The sequence below is a fragment of the Barbus barbus genome (assembly GCF_936440315.1).
Source record: "Barbus barbus genome assembly, chromosome: 13".
In the NCBI taxonomy this organism is placed as follows: Eukaryota; Metazoa; Chordata; class Actinopteri; order Cypriniformes; family Cyprinidae; genus Barbus; species Barbus barbus.
This window is the reverse complement of record NC_136741.1, coordinates 4893329-4916714: the sequence shown is the minus strand read 5'-3', so window position 1 is coordinate 4916714 and position 23386 is coordinate 4893329. Positions and strand designations below refer to the sequence as shown.

The window sequence follows — 23386 nt, the reverse complement described above, 5'->3', positions numbered from 1 at the left end:
GCATGTCTTGTCATCTTAACCAATGTTAAGGTACCTTGAATTTCAGTTAAGGGGCTCAGAAGCCTCAGAATGAGAATGAAGTGTGTCTTGATCCCTGAGGCGATCCATGAAAGAATGAACACAGTAAGATCAGACTTTATCTGTGGCTAATTATGGTTTCTTCACTGACTCCACCATCCTGATTCCCTCAATGAGTCTGATCCATCCTGCCATCACAATAAACATAATGGACAATGTTTCTTTTCTACAAAATTCTCTAAAGAGCCCTTTAAACAATGATGTTGGCTGTTGATGTCTGCTTGGTTTTAATGGGAACACTTTAGTTGGCTGGAGCAGGTCCAGCAGAAGCGCTTCTACAATTCTGCCAATGATAAGTAGTCATAAGCATAATCCATAACAATCACTGCATAAGAATGTTTAAAACTGACCTGTGGGAATTATGATTCTTCCCAGTGACTCGAATCTTTTGAAACAGTTCACTCAAAAGATTCATTCACTAGACTAGCCAGTCTGCAGATTAGATCGTCACACCAGTAGATGGTGGCAAAGTGTCTTTTACAGTCCGTATGTGAAGCAACAGGAAAGCAGTCACTGAAGTGAGAAACTTCAGTAAACAAAAAGAGTGGACTGAACGACTCGTTCAAAAGAACCGATTCGTTAACGAACCGAACACTCCTAAAGGTCGCTGTTTTGCTGTTATGCAGCTGTCTGGGTTTTAAAAGAGTAAACAAAGTAGAAGGCTGTATAACAGACAAACTGTTTGACTATGTTGAGAAAGAATAAACTTATTTGGGACATAAGGAATCGCTCTATCGGTGTGGATGAAAGAACCAACTTTATACGAACAAATTATTTAGGTAAAATAACTACTTTATTATTTCGATAATACAATTCTTACTGTATATTACTTTTTATATCAGGATCTACATAAATAAATAAATACGACTAAAACTACTTTATTACTTTTTCTTATGTGTTAACACTTTTTTTCTTAGACAGACTAGAGTTTGTCCAGAGACTGAAGCTTGAAGCCTCACTTGATGTTCATAATGGCTGTGTGAGTAATACTTGTAATCTTAAAGTATATGTACATAAACAAATAATCATGTGTTTATATTTTCTTTCCTTAGGTGAATACTATATGTTGGAATGACACAGGTGAATATATTTTATCTGGATCAGATGATTGCAATTTAATCATCACAGATCCTTACAGCAGGAAGGTGAGTTGCTTATTCTTTTTATTCAGCCCCTCATGTCACGAAATCACATGAGACCTCATGGTCTGTTCTGTCCTGTGAGTCTGTAGGTGCTTGTAACGGTCCCATCCAATCATGGTGCCAGCATCTACAGTGCCAAGTTTATGCCCCAATCCAGCGATCACTGGATTGTGTCTGCAGCAGGAGATGGAAATATTCATTACACCAACATCACCCGCAGCCCTGACCTCATCCAGTACAAATATACCTGCCACCACGGGACAACCTATCAGGTACGAGGGCATCATGATTGACTTTGTGTTTATCTCTAATAGGAACATGCCCCACCAGTTTAGAACTAGTGTTTTTTAAACTTTTTTGATGGCATGGACCCCCAGATATGATGATCTGCTTGTGAGGGTGTCCCTTACAAAAATATAAAGTCAGCAACACATGATCATATATATAAAGCCTTATTTACTCAGGAAAAAGATTGAATAAATGTGTAAATTAGAAAGTATTATTAGAAATATTTAGAAAATTTGTACTTTCTAGTAAGTTTTTTTTCTTCTCACAATGAGAGTACTTTTAGATATATTTAATATAACATACAACTTGAAGAGAAACAGAACTACTGTGAATATTAATTTGTGATAAATCTCATGATTTCACTAGTCTTTAGAAAGCAGCATGAAATAGTAATTTATTTATTTATATTATTTTATTTTATTTTTTTTACTTTTACCCCCTTCTGCATTTTATATTATTATTATTATTATTATTATTTACAGGTTCTTACAATACCCAGTGACCCAAACTCTTTTCTCTCATGTGGAGAAGATGGAACAGTTCGATGGTTTGATGTCAGATTAAAAAACGGCTGTGACAAAAGCAGCTGTAAAGATGTACGGAACAATTTCTTTGTGTAAATATAGTAAACAATGTCATGCTGTGCTCAGACACATTTGATTTTATTTATGCTGTTGTTTTTTGTTACTACTAGGATATTTTGGTTAACTGTTGCAGGGCAGTCAGTTCTATGGCTGTTTCACCCACTGTGCCATATTACCTCGCCCTGGGCTGCTCGGATAGTTCAGTCCGCATATATGACAGGAGAATGCTAGGAACCATATCTACAGGTATTCAAGCGTTTAAAGTCAATGTTAAATCACTATAAGTCATGTTAGTAGTTCTGATGTGTCTGATTTATCAGTGCATGTTATTCCAAAGAAAAAGATGTCTTTGCAATCTTTAATCAAATATATACACCCAAAATATTACTTGCCATGCCTCACCAAGCCTCTTTTCTTCCCAACCCCTTTTCCTTCAGTCCCCATTTTCACAAACTAACCAGTTATTATTGGATAAAATCAAGTGGTTTCCTATTTCACTTGTAAATGCATTACATTATAAACGTTAAATAGTTTGTAAAGCCATTTATTTAGTCTTTACAGTCTCTTCTCTATGTTTTAATAGCAGCATAAGAATATTTTTATGCATGAAAAGCACATCTGACCATAGGAATAGCAGATTGGCATGTCCTTAACTATTTATTTGTTTAAATGCTTGATTTTGGATTTATTCATAATATTTTATAAATCATACAGATCTTTATTTATGATAATATTCTCTTCCCCAGGATGCCGCTCAAGCAGTGGAACTACGGGTATCTGTGTTCGTTTTGTGCCTCCTCACCTGGCTGGACAGTCCTGCCGTGTGACCTCACTGTGTTACAGCTCTGATGGCCGTGAAGTTCTCGCCAGCTTCTCTTCAGATTGCATCTACCTGTTTGACCCTAAAGATGACAAGGCGACTAAATTACAGGAATTTCCAAACAACAAGGGAGAGGGGGTAAGTCTGAGAAAGAGTTAAAAAAATGTTTGTATGTAGTTTAAATGAGGCTTTTCTGGTTTATTTGCTGGCGTTGCATAAGTTCTGTGATTTAATTGCTCAAGTCAAACAGTTTTGAAATCAACTTAAGCACCATATCACTTAACACATATGATAACAGGGAATCTGTCTAAGGAACACACTGTACCAGGGGCTTATCCTTATGTTTTCCCAGAATGCCTAGCGTGTTCTCAGCTGTGCGAGGCTGGGCAGAGCTTGCATGCCTTTCCCAAAACAGCATTAGAAGTTACATGACAAACTACTGTAGACAGAAATAAACCAGAAGTGCAGTACTTGTTAGTGCATTTCATTATTCTTTCACTTTACCGGGTAGTAGAGACCAATGGAAGCTTATTTCCAACACAGAATAAAAAAATTAAAACATCTGACTTTCTGTAAATTCGCTATTGTTGCAAAATTCTGAAGAGAAAATTTTAAATTTTGACATAAACTCACATTGCGAAAATTAGTCAGAATTAAAAAAAAAAAGTCAGTTACTTTTTAAAAAAAAATTCCGTGGTGGAAACAAAAAATAAATATCAGATGTAAACCCAGAATTCAAAGTAAAAAATCTGAATTGTGTTCTGTAAATTCAGATTTCTGAGAAAATTTCAGAATTGCAAGATTGTAATTACAAGATTTTATCATTTGCAGTTGTGAGAAAGTTTGAGGAAAGTCAGAATTGTAAAAAAAAAAAAAAAAAAAAGAGATTAACTTTTTTAATTCCGTGGCGGAAACTAGCTTCTATAGAAACCTCAGATTTTTTAAAAGGTTTAAGGAGGGAGGGGGGGTGACAATAAAAGTTTGAGAACCACTGCTTTACACTGACTGTTTAATTCTGCTCAAAGTTGGCATGAATGCATTTACATAGTAAATACAACTGTATACTACTAGCGGCTGAGGTGGTAGAATGCCAGTGAGGTCAGAGAAGGCATAATTTAATCTGACTTTTATTTGGCATGATGTCTTTACACTGAATTTTGAGCTGGCACAGAGCAGCCTTACCTTGGCTGTGTAAAGACACCTAGAGGGTCATTGTCAGTGTTGCAGTTGCTGTGTGCTGACTGACTGTTGACATCACCTTCAGCTGCTGCGCCCCCCTGTGAAGCGTCTGAGAATGAGAGGTGATTGGTCAGACACAGGACCTCTCGCACGCCCAGAGAGCGAGAGGGAGCGAGATGGTAAGAGGCACATCAGCTCATGTCAGATGTTTGGAACACCCTCAAAACTAAACACGGAAAACTGTAGAAAAAATAAGATAACAGTTGATGCAAAAATGAAACTCTGTCATATTAACTTACCTATACAGGTATGACATGCTTTCATCTGTGGGACACAAAAAAGAAAGTTTGAATGATTACTAGTTGTTCTACTCACTATGCACTTAAAATTAATGGATGCATGCTTGAATAAAGTATATGCACCATATAAATATCATAAAGAGGGTTTGAATGAATTGTGTGTTATATTCCAAGTGTTCTGAATTATTATGCAACAAACTGAATTATTTCAGTGTTAGTCATCCGCTCCAGTGAGCTGGTAACCACTGCGATCAGATCATTTAAGTAAATTAACTGAATTCTAGAACTAAATTATTTCAGTTTAAAAACAAATGATTCAGAACATAAACTGGATCTTTCATGAATGGATGATTTTGAGTATGTGAGCTGAGTTCAGAAGTTATGGAATATTGTGCGTGAGTTGTATTAACCACTTCTTTGAACCTTTCAGGCTGTTTTTATTTTATTTTAAGCTTGACAGCACCTGTTCTCATTCTTTTTCATTATACTGAGTGAGCGGGATATTGTTTAAAAACGTACTTTATTGCGTTGCACAGAAGAAAGAAAGTCATACAAGTAGAAAAAAAAACATGAGGGTGAGTAAATTATGACAGAACTTTGAAAAATTAATTGTTTGAAAAAACAATGAAAGTGATTCTAAGGATATTGTTCCTCTGTGGTGTGGACTTCCTGATTTTCATAGAATTAGAATGATTACTAAAACTTTAAAAGTATTGTCCTTGGTGTGAACGGGCCTTTATTCTACACAGATGCTTATTCATGAACATGTAGGTTTTTTGGTTGTTGTTTTCAGTCCAAACTAAATAACTCTGTGATGTGTAATGTCTCTGTGTCTTGCTCAGGAGAGTCCAGCTCCAGCACATCGCTGATGCAGAGAATGTCAGACATGTTGTCCAGGTGGTACGAGGAAGCCCAGAATAACAGAGATCAACCCCACTCACGCACAAGAAGTGAGACTCAAGCTGCTTTCATCTACCTTGAATTCGCACTGTTATAAAGTATAGTATAAAAAATCTTAGGTCAAACATACTATTGTTTGTCAGGAAGTACCGCTCTTGAACGAGCACAAGCAGAGCCTAGTGCGGAGACATTGACCCACACACAAGACACCGCAGATCCCTGGTCATTTACTTCACAAGGTACAATGTGATCCTTTTAGAGTAGTATATTTACAGATATGCTTGTGTGAACTACTACTTATAAATAATAACTATAGTGGCACTCACATTCTTAACCCTGTAAATCCTGACATTTTGAAATGGAACATGTTATTGAACCTTTTTAGAATTTTTTTTTTAAATTTTATATAAATATCAGCAGTTTCAGTTGATCAACGTTCAGTAGTTTTCAAGTAAGCAAGTAAATAAATAAATACAGTTTGGATAATCAAGTAAATTGCTTCAGTCTAGTAAAGCCTAGACGGCCATCGGGACAAGACCACAGGGACCAGATGAGTCCTTTGCAGAATCTGACTCTGCTTTAGCCTAGATTTAAACTGCTGATTTTGTCTGGCCAGAGGAGAATGACACTATTTCGACACACTATTTCCCCGTCTAAATACTGTAAAGCTCATATAAAGCCACCCAGCTTGATATCAAGCCGATGTAAAGCTGCTTTGACACAATTTGCATTGTGCTATACAAATAATAGTGACTTGACTTGACTTAAATATTAACAATATTAAAGTTATTCTTATGTTTACTTTATAAAAATCTGTAAATTTCACAGCAAAAAGACAAGACCTGAACCAAAACCTGAAGGTGGACAGTCTTATACAATTATACTAAAAGACCTTTTAATTGCTAACTATCAATCAGACAACAGAAGGCATGTAGAAGATTGTGTATACTAATTTTTTTATCATGTTCATAATTTAGAGGCATATACATTTGTGTATGAAAAACAATTGCATACAGTAAAATTACAAAATGCATGGAATAAATGTATAAATAATCTAAATGATTCAACTTGATTTCACCCATGATTCCAGACGGAGGTGTTTCCTCAGAGTCTGTCAGCAGTGCTTCTGCAGAGCCTGTTCTTAGTCTGCACTACAGTCCTGAAGGCACCTCCACCAGCACCATCACACTGGACTTCACCAGTCATTGGTTAGTATTCACTGCATCTGCTTTTGTGTTTTGACTGGTGGTCTTTCATTGTGTCTGTACGACTCATCTCTGACAGGACTGATGCTGGGCCAAGCGGTGGACATCCCAGTAGCAAAGGTACCAGTGGCCAGGAAGGCAGCTCTGCAGAACCAAGCTCAGGACAGGCTGATCCAGGTTAGGCCTCTTGTAAATGCAAAGAGTGAATGTTAAGTTTACAGTCAAGTTAGTGAACTTGTGTGTCAACAGCTGAAGACACAGAAAACAGCACATCTGGAGAGCCAACATCAGACCAGGATGACAACAGTGAGGAGACCGACCACACGTCCTCAACAAACAACAATCCTCCACTCACACAGAGGTTCATCTTATTAATACTCTTTTAGACGGTCATTCCTGCAAAATAAACTCCTTCAGTCTTGTGTTCATCCTGTCAGGTTTTATTTTGTACAGTAAGCCTGTCATTATCAAATTGATTACAGAATGTAATTGTAATTTACCTCTAACGTTTACATTTTTTGGTCTGCTGCTTTCAGATTAAATTTCAGGGGATCAGTGATCGGTGAACGGGTTCTGAGGTGAAATATATACACTACCGTTCAAAAGTTCTATATTATTAGAATATTATTATACAAAGAATATTATTAGACATAATTAAAAATACAGCATATTATATATATATATATATATGCACACACAAAATTATAAAATACAGCAAAACTTTAATATTGTGGAATATTATTACATTCAAAATAACTGTCTATTTGAATATATTTTAAAATGTGATTTTTTTCCCCCCCTGTGATAGTAAAGCACAGTTTGTTTATGGATGCAAAATCTTTTGCAATATATAGCCTCTATATATAACAACAGTATATAATAGATTGGTCTGAATATAGTCTTCTTCATCTTTCTGATAGGCGAACTGCAGCTGTTCGGATCCAGGAGATTTTCCGCCGAAGGAAAGAACGAAAAGAGATGGCAGAGGCAGAGGCACTCAATATCAGGAGACCTGTTGCAAAAATGACCTATGAAGGCCACCGTAACTCAAGGACAACGGTGAAGAACAATTTCATTTTCATATTTTTCATGTAATATTCTCATATTTTATCACATTGTATTTACGTCTCTTAAATATTTTTGGTGATCAAGTAACTCCACCAGGCAGTGTTTTGTTCCATCCAAATTTTCAGTTTTAAAGCATCTCAGATGTTCTGGATTGCAATCTGATTTTCTGTATTTCTTAAGACCAAAGAGGCGTGTTTTTGGGGTACTAACTTTGTGCTGAGCGGATCAGACTGTGGCCATATCTTCGTATGGGACAGACATACAGGAGAGCATGTGATGCTGATGGAAGCTGACAATCATGTCATCAACTGTCTGCAGCCTCATCCATACGAGCCATGTGAGTTCACCCAGTGTTTCTGACCTAATATGAAACTGAAACTGGGAATCCATTATATCTTGCCAAGCAGGCATGTTGCAATGGATTGAAGAAGGTTGTAATTCTAATGCCTCTCCATTTTTCAGTGAAATAGTATTTTACATATCTTGTGCTTTAGCACATTATAATGCATGTTGTGTGATCGCAAATTCAGTTCATAATTATAGATTCGTCTGTCATAGTACTTGCCTCCTCTGGAATTGATTATGATATTAAAATCTGGTCACCCATGGAGGAGTCTCCATCATTTAACAGAGTGTTGGCAGAAGAGGTAGGTGAAGTCTAGTTTGTTCATTTATTACTCTATTCTTCTCTGAGTATGTTTACGCATGCAGTCAAAGATCATAAATTATCTAAATTCAATCATGGACAACTATTTGGTGTAGTGGGCCGCGATTTGCTCGGAGTAAGTTGTCTGTCTCCCTCTGCAGGTAATTCTGCGCAATGAGCGGATGCTTGAAGAGACCAGAAACACCATCACAGTCCCAGTGTCCTTCATGCTGAGAATGCTGGCGTCTCTCAGTCACATCAGAACAGGTCTGTTTAAACCCTTTATCATCCTCAGATTATGCTGTACGCATGATCACAGCATAATGCGCAGATCTTTTTTGTGCTGTTTGCAGATCGTTTTGAAGGAGATAGATCAGAAGGCTCTGGACAGGAGAATGATGAATGAAGGTGTTTATGAAGATTGTTTTCTCCACAAGATAAAAAAAAAAAAGTTGTTAAATTGTTTTTTCTTGCAGCTGCGGGTTTATATCTCACTTTTCAGATATTTTTTCTTTTTAAACTCAGAATTGATAGATATAAACTTGCAGAGTTCAGACTTTATTTTATCAGAAATGCAAGTCTATATCTTTCAATTCAGACTTTTTAAATTTAGTTTAGAGTTTATATAAAGTTTATAGAGTTTATAATAGAAAAAAAATCTGAATTGTCTGATAAAAAGTTGCAATTATCTTTTTATTGTTAATTCTGTGGTGGAAACAAAAAAACTGAATTGTGCGATATAAATGCAAAATTGCAAGAAAAATATCAAAATTGTGAGATAAAAGGTCAGTTTGGTGACAAATTTTTATTGGGTGTTTTGCTTATTTTTGCATAGCGAGCATATAAACAAAGTTATATAAAAGAAAAAAATCCTGTAAGAATATCCAAATACAAACTGTATAAGATAAGACTTGACAAATTGCTTTTTGCTGTTAGTCATAAATTCCAGTAAATTTAGTTAATTTATGCATAAATCGAAAAACAATTAGCTAAAAGGGTTATAAAAGTAAAACTAATCTCAAAATATATTCTCAGTCCCAATTTACACCATTTTGCTTTCAAATAATTTTGTAAAATTTTTCAGAGATATTTCCTTGTAAAACAAGATTAAAAATACTGGTTCTAACTGAAGACAGAGGAAATTGTCCTTCTCAGTTTGCACATTCTTCTTCTCAGTGTTGGCTGAGATCCTTACAGATGTTCAGCAGACTCGAATCATTAAACACCTTCACATACTGACCACTGTGAGAAACAGACTTAAAAATACAAGTGCTGTTTATTTTTCAGAAAGACAGTAATTATATAAAAGACAGAATAATAAATGTTTTGTAAAAGAATAATTTAAATGTGAAAAAAAAAGAATGTTTACACCTTGAAATGCAATACAAAAAATATCATAAAATAATTTCCACCTGCATAACTGGAGTATTTTAAGAACAATTTCAAGAGCTAAAAATGGGAGCTTTTCTAGGAGTTTAGGATGAATATCACAGAATCTTCGCTGTATGTATGCTATACATGTAGTCATATATACACAATCAGAATATGTGCTTCATTGAAAACATTACAGACCAAAATCAGGCCATGTGGAGATTTTTTTTATGCACATATTTCCTCGATTTCATCCTCGTCGTCTTCAACCTTGTCATCGTTAGCGATTCCCTCATCGATGCTCTGCAGACGGACCCTCTGTCCATCCGGGTAGCGTGAGCTCCTCTGTGCGGGTCGACACGATGAAACGCTGTCAGTCAGAGACTCTGTACCGAACAGCAGAATTTTGGCATCGCTCTCGATGGATTTCGCCATACTGGATGCAAAGCTGTCAATCATCTGGTGTATCTCCGCCTTCACCAGGCACTGAGACTGATCCTCATCTGCTGGAAAATAATGTACAGAATTTGGAAATAAGAAATGACTACAGATTTATCAATCAGGAATATTCCAAAAAACCATTTGCAACCCATTTTATGCAAAGTGAATTTGAAAGTTCGGATGCTATAGAGTTTAGTGAAATTCTGTTCTTAAAACTACTTATTTACAGAGGTATACCTTTAGACTGCTGTTCCACCTGGTCCTCAAACATCACTGAACTTCTGCGCTTGCTGACTAAAGCACTGTAGTGTGAGCTTTCTGCTCCTTCAGAACTGTTATCCAGCAACATGATATCTGTACCTGCAGGGTGACCATTACAAAACAATACACTTTAGGTAATAGATTCATTGTTTTTTAAGATACCCTTAAATATATATATGCATATATACCACCATTCAAAGGTTTGGGGTTAGTAAGCAGCACAATATAGATATTTATAAGAAATGTTGAGCAGCAGATCAGCATATTAGAATGATTTCTGAAGAACCTTGTGACACTGGGAACTGGAATAATGGCTGCTGTAGATACAGTTTTGCATCACATGAATAAAATACATTTAAAAGTAAACAGAAATCATATTTGAATCAGTTCTGGTGAGCATAAGTTACATAAATACATAAAAAATTTAAATACATAAAAAAATGACCAACCTCAAAATTTTAAAGTTATGTAAATATACAGTTTTATCTACACACACCTGAGTCCTGGGAAAAACTGAAGCCAGTGTCTCCTGTGCTGCTGCCAGCACCTAAACGCTGGCCTCCACCAGCCAACATGGCCGTCAGGTGTGGAGACATGCCAAGATCTGCAACACAAAGATGAAATCAAAATCGAAACCATTTACTTTATTAGCGCACATTGCTAGTCTTAAAGTGAACAATTCATCTATGCAAGTTAATATAAATTAAACAATATTTTTTTTTTGTAAAAATCAGTTTTCATTAACCAAAACTGAACAAATGATATTTATTTGAATTAATAAGTGTTCATTTGACCGAGAGAGAGATGACAGTTCGTGAATTTACTGCGTCTGTGAGTCTCTTATCTACAAACAATGAAGCTGTAAGTTTAGTTACTTCAAAAACAATGATTTTACCCCCTTACTGAGGAACTAATGTAGCGATCCAGTAACTATAATATAAGTATCGCTTTTTATTTTTCCTCTTTCCTACAACTTGTTTCAGTTTTTATAACCATTTCTTGCTATGTGTAAGTAAGTTGTTTTAAAACGTGTGCTTGGCTCAGTGTTGATGTCTGTATAGGTTGTTTATTCAGTTTTATTTAATTTGAGTACTTCATACTATATGGATATGAAATAATATATATATTGAATTTATTTTTATATGTATGTATATGTATCTGTGTGTGGCTGTATATACACATGTAGTTGTTTTTTGGTGTTTGGCTTAGTGTTATGTTAGAAGCATTATTATACTCATACCTTTTATTGTTTTAATATTTTTGAATAGTTTTTAGCTTTTTTTTTCATTTTAATGTTTAGTATTGAAATGTTGCTGTATGCATTTGTCAATTTTATTTAATTTCTTTATTTTCTTAAATGTGTGTATATAGTATTTACAGAGTTTTGACTTTTAGTTTTAGTTACTTTTTCTTATTTGTAAGTCGCTTTGGATAAAAGCATCTGCTAAATGACTAAAAGTAAAAAAATATCTTCATTCTTAGAGTTACAAATAGCATGAGAGAGGTTTATCTTCAATTTATATATATTTTTTTTACATTTTTCCATCACACCATAGGACACATCGATACTTCAACTACCCATATGTATATATATATATATATTCAAACATGAAAAAACTGAGACAGACTAAATCCAGAAGATCTGTGGCAACATCTTCAAAATGCTTCAAAAGGCCTACCTACAAAGCTACAGTCCTGTTAAAAGTTTTAGGCCCTTGTGTAAAAATGCTGTAAAATGAGGATGATGTCAAAAATAATGTCATAGATTTTATTAATGAATTAACTTCTATTAATTAAATTAAATCAGCATTTAGTGTAACCATCCTTTGCGTTTAAAGCAGCTTTTACCCTAGGTGCACTTGTGCTTAGTTTTTCAGGTAGCTTTGTAGGTAGGTCTCTTGAAGCATCTTGGAGATGACAGACTTCTTGACTTAAAACTTTTATTTGGATATATATATATATATATATATATACATACACACTTAACCACACATAACCATGAAATTATGTGCAAACTCCCCAAACAAACAATTGGGGTAAAACATTTCACCTGTGATTCGGTTGGAGATGCTAAAGCGGCGGGCCTTCCTGTGGCGACTAATGAATGATTCCCGGTAGTGGCGGTCAGCACAGCACATGCCAAGCAGCTCCTTCCTTACAGTTTTATTCCACAGCCCATATATGAGAGGATGACAGGCAGCACTGACGAACGACAGCCAGGTCACCATCGTCTCCAGTCCCGGTGACACACTTCCTTGCCCACATATCGCCTCAGTGCAGATCACTACCACATACGGCCCCCACGTCAACAAGAAGGTGCCAACCACTACCAAAATGGTGACCAGGGCTTTACACTGGCTTCCAGCGTAGATCAAACCTCTTCGGCTCCCGACGGAAGAAACCGAGGCGGTGGAGTTCTTTCGTCCGTTCTTATTGGAGGACGGGGGCTCCTGAACTACCACAAACGTACCACAGTGCACCTTGCGAGCTTTGTGCCGTGCCACGCGGAAGATGAGGCCGTAGCACACCAGCATGGCAAACAGTGGAATCAGGCAGCACCATGCAACCCAGAATGCAGTGTAGCTGATGTCACGATACCAGGCCACGGTGCAGGTCTTCTTGAGATGGTCAAACTCAAATGTGGACCAGCCAAACAAAGGAGGCAGGGAGCCCACCAGAGAGTGCAGCCACAGGTAGACTATGGCCACCGCTGCACGATTGCCTGTGATCTTGATAGGGTAGACCATTGGGAACAGCACAGCATAATACCTGACAGAACACAAAACATGGTTAGCATAGTTTTAGATATCAATATGTTCTAACTCTGACCTAAAAGGAACAATTGTGCCAATAAAATCAAACCGATTTTGAGTGTGTTGTGAACAGTGTCAATGATATCAAACCTGACAGCGGTTGTATCTACAGAACCTTTTTTTACTATTAATGAATTAATTTTTGCCATGCAATTTTATGCCATGCATATTTCCAAATATAATATGTATAAAATTCAATTTATAAAAGGTTGATAATTTCTTAGAATAACAGATAGCTTTTTATGACAAGAGAATGTTCGGCAATATCATGTTGTGCGACTGCCCAAAAACTTGATATTTATGAATAAAATTCATAAATATTATTTGAAAAAAAAAAAAAAAAATTATAATAATAATAAATTACCTTAAAAAATATATTTAAATATTTATTTGGAAATACTGATTAAAATCTCATGTATTTAATTCAACAAAGCAGCCATTTATTTGTGCTTCAGCTACAGCATGCGGAGTTTAACGTCTAGACTCCTGATTAGAAAAATGGTTTAATATAGAACAGTGAGAGCTGTTGGCCAAAGATTATTTTTGCATGGTACAAATGCATTCACTCCTTACCTGTCGATGGCAATGGCTCCCAGCGTGAGCATGCTGGCAGAGCTGATGAGCAGATATAACAGTGCCGTGAAGTTGCACCATACAACACCAAACAGCCATTCTCTATTAAGAGAGCTGGCAACGACAAATGGCAGCACCAGTATCGACAAAAGGAGGTTGGAAAGTGTGAGGCTGAAGACAAACTTATTGCTTGGTGTTAAGAGGTAGGGCTTCCGATAAAGGGTCAACACAACAAGCAGATTGCCCAGACAGACAAGCAAGGCAATGGCTAATATGACGACAGACTCCACGACCCAGGCGCTGCTGTCTCTCACGTCTGTGGTGTTCCCCAGTAAGCTTTCATTGCTGCTGGTGTTCATGGTAAACACGCTATGTCATCCAAATGCAGACCAAGGATATGTTTGCAGAGGCTGGAGATCCATTGCTTGATCATCTCACAAAGATGTCTAAGAAAGTTAAAAATGGAGTTGGCTATGATTGTTGAAGTATATGTTCATTCAAAAATTCCTGTGCATTCATAAAACCGAATGGGGACTGAAGCAGTCAATCTGAAAAAATTCAAAAACACCATAAAAGGTTACTTATGATAAGAATATAAGTTACAGGGGGTGGGGTTATAACCTTTGACTTATATTTCAAAGAGACTTGTATGATTCAAGTAATTATCAAACTGCATTTGGATTTGTTCTGAATGATGAGGTGTACATGGACCCAATTTTATTTGTATAGAGCATTTCCTACATGCCGGTATTTCACTGTTGTCATTTTATAGTAATAGTAATGTAATGCTTATATTTTAACACTTTTTTTGCTCATAATAGCACAGTTCATATAGATACATTCAATATATTTACACAGGCTATACATTGTTTGGGGGACAATATTGGGCAAAAGTACTGAAAATAAGTTTTATTTTTAAATTAATTGACACATAATTGGCAGATTAATCAGTTATTATAATAATAGTTGCAGCCTTAACCCCAAATCTTCTGAAGCCATATGATGAAGCTTTGTTCATAAAACATGGCATATAGAGTTATTTTGAGTTATGGATTTCTTTTCTGAATTTTATTTATTTATTTTTTTGTCAACAGCTGCTCTAATTCCCATTTTTTTCATTCTGCAAAATATTGCAGAAATCAAATTCATCCAGGTTTGGAACAAACATATCTATTCATTGTTCAGTTGACTGTTCTTTAATTTTACAAATATAATCAACAAATCAAACTGGCATAAAGTATAAGTATGAAGATATTGGCATATTTAGGGACCGTCTCTAAAGTTAAATGCAATATTGGAATACACTTTTCTAACTTCAATAGCATATGAGCAGAATGACTTACAGTCATAAACTGTAAACTGTAATGCAAGGTACAAAATAACTTCCGGATCAGATAACAAAAGTGTAATAAAGAGGTTACCAACGCAAAAATGAATTGTTACAACGCTATACATACAAACAAGTTATTAAAACTAAACATCTCTCCATTAAATTGAAGTGCATTATATGCAACCCTTTCAAAACTTGAAATGTTGTTTATTTTGATATGACACTCCTCTTTACCTTATTATTGATGTATTAAGCCCCAAACTTAAGTATAGTTAGTGTTTTAGTATTGAGAATGATCAAATATCTTAACTATTCTGATTTAACAAACACCAAACACAATGTTAGCACACACACACACAAAAAAGGTTTCTTCGGACAGATATTAGGTAACATAAGGACAAATTCTGACCAACTCACCTCGCTGCTGTAGATGATATTTAATCTCGTGTAAAGTGTCGGTATGGTGATTTATTCTCAGTTTGTCGCTGATGAGTCTCAGAAACTAACGTACCTCCGCCATGGCGGCTCAAATCTCCCTGTACTTTGGCCTGTATGCGAGTCTGTGTGTGGTCTGGAGGCTCTATCTAGACCTACACAAGAAAAAAAAACTCTATTGCATTTCAGAAAGTTTAAAATCATATGCATCTCCGAAACCTACTTTCAAATGGTTTTGTGTTACGCGTAAAGTTGCACGTTGTAGTTTACTTTTAACAAACTGTGTTCATAAAATACAGGTCATTATAACCAGACGGTGAAGTGGGTTTAGATACTGCAGACATAAAAAGAGTTTAAACTTTGATTTGCAATACTCTATTATTTCTCTTCTTCTGTTTTTGTGGAATTCACGTTCAGACCACCAAAGATGTTCTTGAACGATTCGAATCTTTAAAGTGACTCGAGAGAACGAGTCGTCTCGGGGAGTGATTCGTTCAGTCGCGCCGGTTCTGCACTGAATTAGTTTCGAGTCTTCGGTTTGTTTGTTTTTACAGTCTATGGGTTTGAGTCGTTCGTAACATTTTAATTATATTTTGTTAAAATTAACGAAATGACTCAAAAAAAGAATCGTTCATTTTGCTGAACGAGACTCAAAGGTCCGAGTCAGTAAAATGATCCGAACTTCCCATCACTACACCAAAGACGATTAAAGATTCCCGCAGGTGACATCACACAAGTCACATGACTACGCTTTGACCAATTACCGACCTCCAAGCTGAATAAAGCTCCGCCCTCTCTGTTTATGTCTGTAAGCACGAGCAATCATGGCATATGACTTTCCACGTCGTCCCCTTGTATTGTATTATATTACTGTAGTATTTATTTTTCTGTATTAATTTGTTTTTTCTTTCTTTGTTTTTTCCTTTTATGTTTATTTTGTTTATCTGTATTTTTTGTTATGCTGCTATTTGGACTTTTTTTTTAAGTGTATTAAGAATTTTCTGACTGTTGTTAATTGGTGTTTTTGTATGTTTAAGTAACAATAAAATAAAAAAAAGACTTTCCACGTCGCATATCTCAGAGACAAGTATTCGAAGCAAATAATTAAGCCATTAACAATAAATAAACACGCTTGTAGGTTACTGGATCCATTTTTTAGCTCATTTTGGGGTAATTGTCCTCTCGTGTGTAAACAAATCATTATATTTCATCATTATCAAATCATTATTTTTAAATATTCAGAGAGGATTATTTATTCGCATTATGAAATGGTCGAAGAACACATTTTATTTTTTTCTTTGTGTAATTACACAATTATTTAATGACATTTTCGATCAGTCCTGTTGATCTACACTGTTTATGTTGTTTTTCTTCTCAAAGTTTGTTAGTCCAAATCGCTTCTCAAAGCTCTCTATAAAAAAAATCAAATGAAATAAACTGAAGTTTAATCACATTTTGCTGGGCGTCACGTGATATCGCGATATTTGAGATGCGGAAGTGTTTGTCAGGTGATTTAGGTCACGTGGCGTAGCTCGATTAGACGTTCTTTGAACAGACTCTGCATGTGGTGTTAGTCAAGTATAATTCATTTGAATCTCTGCGTGAATTCATCTGTTCTTCCAGCATGCAGAACGTCATAAACTCGGTGAAAGGCACTGCTTTGGGAGTGGCGGAGTTTTTAACGCCAGTTTTGAAGGTAAGGCGATGGGTGTTAGCATGATTTGGAGGCTGTATCCTATAGCTGCTGCATAAAACAAGGGGTTTAATGAATGTGTAAAATACGAGCATTGACCTGTAAGCAGAAATGATTGAACCTATGCTATATGGATGTCAGCAGGCGTGCATGTCACAACAATAGAAAACATGCAACCTGTCAGGTAACCCAAAGTTCAATAGACGCCATATATATTTGACTGATATATATTTTAGGGGAAATTGCATGGAATGTGATTTAGTTAAGGCCATAAAAATGTCATGTTTTCTTCGTGGAGTGATACAGAAGATGCCACATCACTCAAAGGTGTAACTACACGGTAAACAGCAGAATTACTCTATAGACTCTCATTTACAGTAAACATTTTTTAATATAAGAACTAAAATGTATTTGATTTTTTTATGAATGATGTTGCATTTCATTACATAGACATAATATATTCATGAATGCATGAACTGATCAAATGTATAGTGTGAATGCAGTGTAAGTAGCTTTGAATAAAAGCATCTACAGAATGGATAAATGTAAATTAAATATGAATGTATTGCTACAGTTTACTGTAACTATGACCACTACTGGAATACTGGAAACAATGACATTCTGTACAGTGCAACATATTATTAATTTGTGGCCCATATCTATGTTAACCAACTAGACAACTTTACTTTGGTGACAGGTTTAAATGAGCAAATAGGGAAGGGGTAGTTTGCCAACTGGCATTTGAGATGGCAAAGCTGTCTCACACGGTCAGGCCATCTACATTGTACAACCCTGTTAGAAAATAGAAATCATTTTGATGTATCTCCCTTTTCCAGGAATCTAAGTTTAAAGAAACTGGGGTTATAACTCCAGAGGAGGTGAGTGTGCATTTTGATTTTGTTACGGTGTGAAATACTCAATTTAGTAGGATTTACACGCAATGATTTTGTGTTCTGTGCAGTTTGTTGCAGCCGGAGATCATCTGGTTCATCACTGCCCCACATGGCAATGGCAAGAGAACACACACACACACACACACACACACACACAAAAACAACCATTGTGCTATTTAATGAGGACATTTTTATTGACTTCTCTATTGTTAATATAACCTATCCCAAAAAGAAAGCATTTTGCATATTCACAATCCTTTCACAAAAAAAAGATGTTGCCAAAGGGAGGTTTTGTCAGATTTGTCAGGCTTAATTTATTTAAAGTAATTAAATTAAGCTAAAACACACAAAACTCAAGGTAAACAGACATTATATTTATCAAATAATATGTTCCCTCAATTTGTGTCACTTGGAAAACCTTGATATATGAGGGAACTTTAAAAGTGTAATTTCTAGACCTTGATTTTTCATAAAAATCTGTTATTTTTGAGTAAAACTTCATACGAGTAATATTCTGTAGCTTGCTTTTTATGCACATACTCTCTTGTGGCTTTTTACAGTGTTGAGAATATATTTTCTTCACTTTTAGGGCATCTGGAGAAGAAGCAAAGTTGAAGCCTTATCTGCCCAAAGACAAGCAGTTCCTATTAACCCGAAATGGTAAAGGAAGTGAAAGTACATTCCCAAAGTATAAATCAATTGTAATGTGTTGTGTGAAGCTGTGATGAATGTGCTACTGCTGTTTTGTAAATGTCACAATATGGCTCAGTTCCATGTTACAAGCGCTGTAAACAGATGGAGTACTCTGACGAGCTGGAGGCCATTATAGAAGAGGATGATGGAGACGGGGGATGGGTGGATACCTATCATAACTCCGGTATGAAACCGAATCTGAACAAACAGTATCATGTGGCTGTTAAAAGCATGTTTTTGTCATGCTTAAGTTTCTGACAGACCTTCTCATCGACTCTTTTTGTGTTAATGGGTGTTACAGGGGTGACAGAAGCAGTTCGGGAAATCTCTTTGGATAAAAGGGTAGGCAGCCTTGTGTTCACTACTTCAAGAATGATGAATCGCATGATGAATGAATTGGTTTAAAGTTGTTTCTGAAATTTACTTGCCCTTAGCCTTGGGTTAAGGCTATACAAGATGTAGATATGTGTGTTTCTTCAACAGATTTGGAGAAATTGAGCATTACATCACTTGCTCACCAGTGGATCCTGTGCAATGGATGGGTGCCGTCAGAATGAGAGTCCAGCAGATAAAAACATCACAATGATCCACGCAACTCTAGTCCATCAATTAATGTCTTGTAAAGCAAAAAAAAAAACTGTCTGAAAGGAACAGTTCCATCATTAAGATGTTTTTAACTGTTGCTTCTGGCTAAAATATGAATGCTCTATCCATAATATTGCTTTCTCCAATGAAAAAGTTGTCCTGTCTTAATCTGAAGAGAAATATGCACAGATCAAGCACTCTTTACAAGTGAAAACAGCTCTAAACAAATAGAGAATAACAAGGGATAGGCTTTTCACTGGATGAACTGTTATTATGAATTACAAACATGCAGGTTTTTACTAAACAAGACATTAATTGATGGAGTGGTGTGGATTACTACAGTGTTTTTATCAGCTGTTTGGACTCTAATTCTGACGGCACCCATTCACTGCAGAGGTGAGCAAGTGATGTAATGCTAAATTTCTCCTCATGTTGGATGCCCTGAGGATGAGTAAATGTTCATTTTTGGGCAAACTATTATTCATATTGTGTTTTTGTAAATCTATATTGTTTTGCATGTGAAGGACAATATGAATATGAACATGCAGACTGGTGCATGTGGAAATGGTGATGAAGATGATGATGATGAAGAAGGAGAGGCAGCAGACATGGAAGGTAGCTCTGAATGTTTTAGTTTTCCTGACACATTATCAGTCGGTAATAACAGCCATAACTGGTACACTTTATATATTTATATTTCAGAATATGAAGAAAGTGGACTTTTGGAGACAGATGAAGTAAGAAATTCTCCTCAACATGAGTTTTCAACATCAAGATTTGCTTTTGCAAATTATTAATTCAAGTTCCTTGTTTAGGCAACTCTTGACACAAGTAAAATGGCTGATTTAAGTAAAACCAAGCCAGAGGCTGGAGGGGAAGATGCCATTCTACAGACAAGAACTTATGATCTTTACATCACATATGATAAATATTACCAGACACCAAGACTATGGCTGTTTGGATATGATGAGGTGACTTTGCTTTATTATGGTTTGACGTGATGGCAACATGTGTTAACATGTAAACCTATTTCCTGCAGTACTCCCTTCACTTAAATAAAACACATTTTGTTGAAACCCTGCATGATGTGCTTATTTTTCAGGACAGACAGCCTTTAACGGTGGAGCAGATGTATGAAGACATCAGCCAGGATCATGTTAAAAAAACAGTCACCATTGAGAATCATCCCAACCTGCCCCCACCTGCTATGTGCTCTGTGCATCCATGCAGGTAAATACACACTTTACATGCATCTACCTCTCATTTACATTTACATCCAGCTCTTATTTACATTCAGAGAACTAAAAAGCTGCTCTCTTGATTTTATTTATCAGACATGCAGAGGTGATGAAAAAGATTATCGAGACAGTGGCGGAAGGAGGAGGAGAACTTGGGGTCCACATGTATCCTTTCTTTAAAAAAAATAGGTTGTAATACAATATTATGTGCATAAGCACATACACTATTGTTCAAGTCTAGGGTCGGTAAGATTTTTTTAAAGTTTAATTTCAAGAAATCACTAATCACCCAATAAATCACTCATGCTGCCTTTATTTGATCAAAAATACAGGACTAACAGTAATATTGTGAAATATTTGCACAATTTAAATGAACTGTTTTCTAATTGAATATATATTCAAATTAGTGCTGATCGTGATTAATCGCATTCAAAATAAGTTTTTGTTTCCATAATGTGTGTTCTGTGTACATTTATACACACTCATACAGTATATGCATGTCTATATTTATATTCTTTTATTTATAAAAACTTTTTTGTATGCGATTAGTCGTTTGACAGCACTTATTAAAATGTAATTTTAAATTTCTGTGATGCAAAGCTGATTTTTCAGCATCACTGCTCCAGTCTTTAGTGTCACATGATCCTTCAGAAATAATTGTAATATGCTGATTTGCTGCTCATGAAAACAATGTTGAAAACCGTTCTGCTGTGGAATAGTTCAAAAGAACAGCATTTATATGAAAAAGAGAACTTTTGTAACATTGTCTTTACCGTCACCTTTGGTCATTTTAATATGTTCTTGCTGAATAAAAGTATTAATGAATACTTTTAAATGTTAGTGTACACTTCTAGTCAAAACAAAGTATGCCTAGTAGTATGCTTAAACTACACGCATCTTGTAGATTTATTCTTGATGTTTATGTTGTAATGAACAAATGTTTATGTTGGCTCATGAGTATATTATTATTATTATTTATTAATACAGTTTCCCTTAACTTTAATAACTCCAGGTATCTTCTGATTTTCCTGAAATTTGTGCAAGCTGTCATTCCTACAATAGAATACGATTACACAAGGCATTTCACCATGTAACTCACCGTTGTGCCCACAACGATGACAACAAGTATTGTTACTGCGTTGAGGAAGCAGCGACAATATAAAACTCAAAAGAGACACTGTCCTGGAAAGATGCTGGGAATGTTCTGTGAAATGCTTTGGAGGGGATCTGCTGAGTCTGATGGTTCGCCACACATTTAAATCCAGTTTTCCCAACTATTCTTCAGCTTTATCTCTTAATGCTGTCCTGAAACAAAAAGTGTTTTATTTTATATTTACTTCTCAAAAAAAAAAAAAAAAAACCTATGCGACATATAACAAGCCATTCTCTTGTTTTAATGGCAAATAATAAATGGCAGTCAAAATATGTGAGTGTTATTTGTATGATCAGAATCTTTTGGTGTGAGCTGAGCTTTGTCTGGTGTTGGACTTGTCGACTTATATGCCAGCTTGTCTTAACGCATTGTTCTGCGAATCCAGACTGTTTTTGTGGTAAAACATATTCACAATCCAAAAGTCAGCATCTGTAGAAGTGATACATACCACAATTATTGTATGTGTGGATTTTAACGAATTGAGTATAAAAGAGGAAGAGAAACTGGAAAGGATTTCAACCTGTTGAAAAAGCTTATTTTGTGCTTCTGTCATGATGGTCCATAGATAAACATACAACTTTATATCATGAATATAAGTCTGTGTAGTCTTCTAAGGTAGTTGTATGCATTCTACATTTTAATGCAAAATTGAAAACTCGTTATGCTCTTAATTTTTTGGCTCTCAGTTAATAAAACTCACTTTTTAAGCAGATTTACTATATTTGTATTCGCTACTCTCGGGCTGGAGAAATTCATATTACTGTAACATTACTTGACTTTACTTACTTTATAAAACAGCTTTAAGGGCAGAATTGCCTTAAAAATAAAAATAAACGAAAAAATTATATTACGTGTGACTCGCTTTGGATAAAAGCATCTGCTAAATAACAATGTAAAAGTAATATATGTACAGTGCCCTCCAAAAGTATTGGGACAGTAAGGCTAATTCCTTTATTTTTGCTGTAGACTGAAAACATTTGGGTTTGACATCAAAAGCTCAATATGAGAAGAGAGATTAACATTTCAGCTTTTATTTACAGGTATTTTCATCTGGATCTGATACACAACTTAGAAGATAGCACCTTTTGTTTGAACCCACCCATTTTTCATGTTACCAAAAGTATTGGAACATGTGACTGACAGGTGTGTTTTGTTGCCCTGGTGTGTCCTATTAATTGATTATTCAAACAATAAATAACACTGAATATCTGCACTCAGTGTCAGATCTGTGCAGACAGCATTTATAGTTAGCTAGACGTGTAGCCAACATGAAAACCAGAGAGGTGTCTATGGGTGAAAAATGAGCAATTGTGAAGCTGAGAAATCGATCAAACACTGGCAATAGCAAGTACAACCATCTGGAATCTCCTGAGGAAGAAAGAAACCACTGATGTACTAAGTAACACACCTCCACATCAGGGAAAACATCTGCAGTTGATGACAGAAAAATTGTGACAGCTGTAAAGAAAGACCCTAAAACAACTGTTAGTGACATCAGCAACAACCTCCAGAGGGCAGGAGTGAAGGTATCACAATCTACTGTTCGCAGAAAACTTCATGAACAAAAGTACAGAGGCTACACCAGAAGATGCAAACCACTCATTAGCAAAAAGAACAGGAGACGAGCCTCAAACATTCTGGGACAAGGTTTTATGGACCAAAGTGATGGAAAGGCTAAAGTTTGGAGAAAGAAAGGAT

The 23386-nt window shown here is 35.8% G+C and overlaps 3 protein-coding genes across 7 annotated transcripts; 2 read left to right on the top strand and 1 right to left on the bottom strand.

Annotated features, from left to right (window-relative positions):
• Positions 1–651: 651 nt before the first annotated feature.
• LOC306879654 (DDB1- and CUL4-associated factor 6-like) lies at positions 652–9343 on the top strand. Its single transcript, XM_079432795.1, has 19 exons — positions 652–857; positions 996–1057; positions 1131–1223; positions 1310–1492; positions 1991–2104; positions 2203–2338; positions 2839–3050; positions 4177–4270; positions 5233–5340; positions 5434–5529; positions 6381–6498; positions 6575–6672; positions 6745–6856; positions 7032–7073; positions 7416–7554; positions 7744–7900; positions 8122–8210; positions 8371–8476; positions 8563–9343. The coding sequence occupies exons 1-19, from the start codon at positions 767–769 to the stop codon at positions 8613–8615; spliced, it is 2103 nt and encodes a 700-aa protein (XP_079288921.1). The 5' UTR covers positions 652–766; the 3' UTR covers positions 8616–9343.
• LOC306879656 (G-protein coupled receptor 161-like) lies at positions 8891–15877 on the bottom strand. 5 transcript variants are annotated; one of them, XM_079432798.1, is made up of 6 exons: positions 15416–15877; positions 13669–14114; positions 12333–13051; positions 10779–10886; positions 10259–10381; positions 8891–10083 (listed from the first exon to the last, which is right to left on the bottom strand). In XM_079432798.1, exons 2-6 carry the CDS (start codon positions 14025–14027, stop codon positions 9809–9811), a joined length of 1584 nt encoding a protein of 527 aa, XP_079288924.1. In that variant the 5' UTR covers positions 14028–14114; positions 15416–15877; the 3' UTR covers positions 8891–9808. The 5 variants fall into 5 exon arrangements, with proteins under 5 accessions (XP_079288924.1, XP_079288925.1, XP_079288927.1 ...); XM_079432799.1 differs by having other exon boundaries at positions 13669–14216; positions 15416–15856; XM_079432797.1 differs by having other exon boundaries at positions 9291–10086; positions 15416–15853.
• Positions 15878–16912: 1035 nt separating this feature from the next.
• LOC306879059 (ubiquitin-like-conjugating enzyme ATG3) lies at positions 16913–22507 on the top strand. The gene is made up of 12 exons (XM_079431746.1): positions 16913–17129; positions 17963–18004; positions 18088–18137; positions 18609–18679; positions 18789–18896; positions 19014–19054; positions 19822–19912; positions 20000–20034; positions 20113–20268; positions 20400–20527; positions 20632–20700; positions 21548–22507. The coding sequence occupies exons 1-12, from the start codon at positions 17058–17060 to the stop codon at positions 21627–21629; spliced, it is 945 nt and encodes a 314-aa protein (XP_079287872.1). The 5' UTR covers positions 16913–17057; the 3' UTR covers positions 21630–22507.
• Positions 22508–23386: the final 879 nt, after the last annotated feature.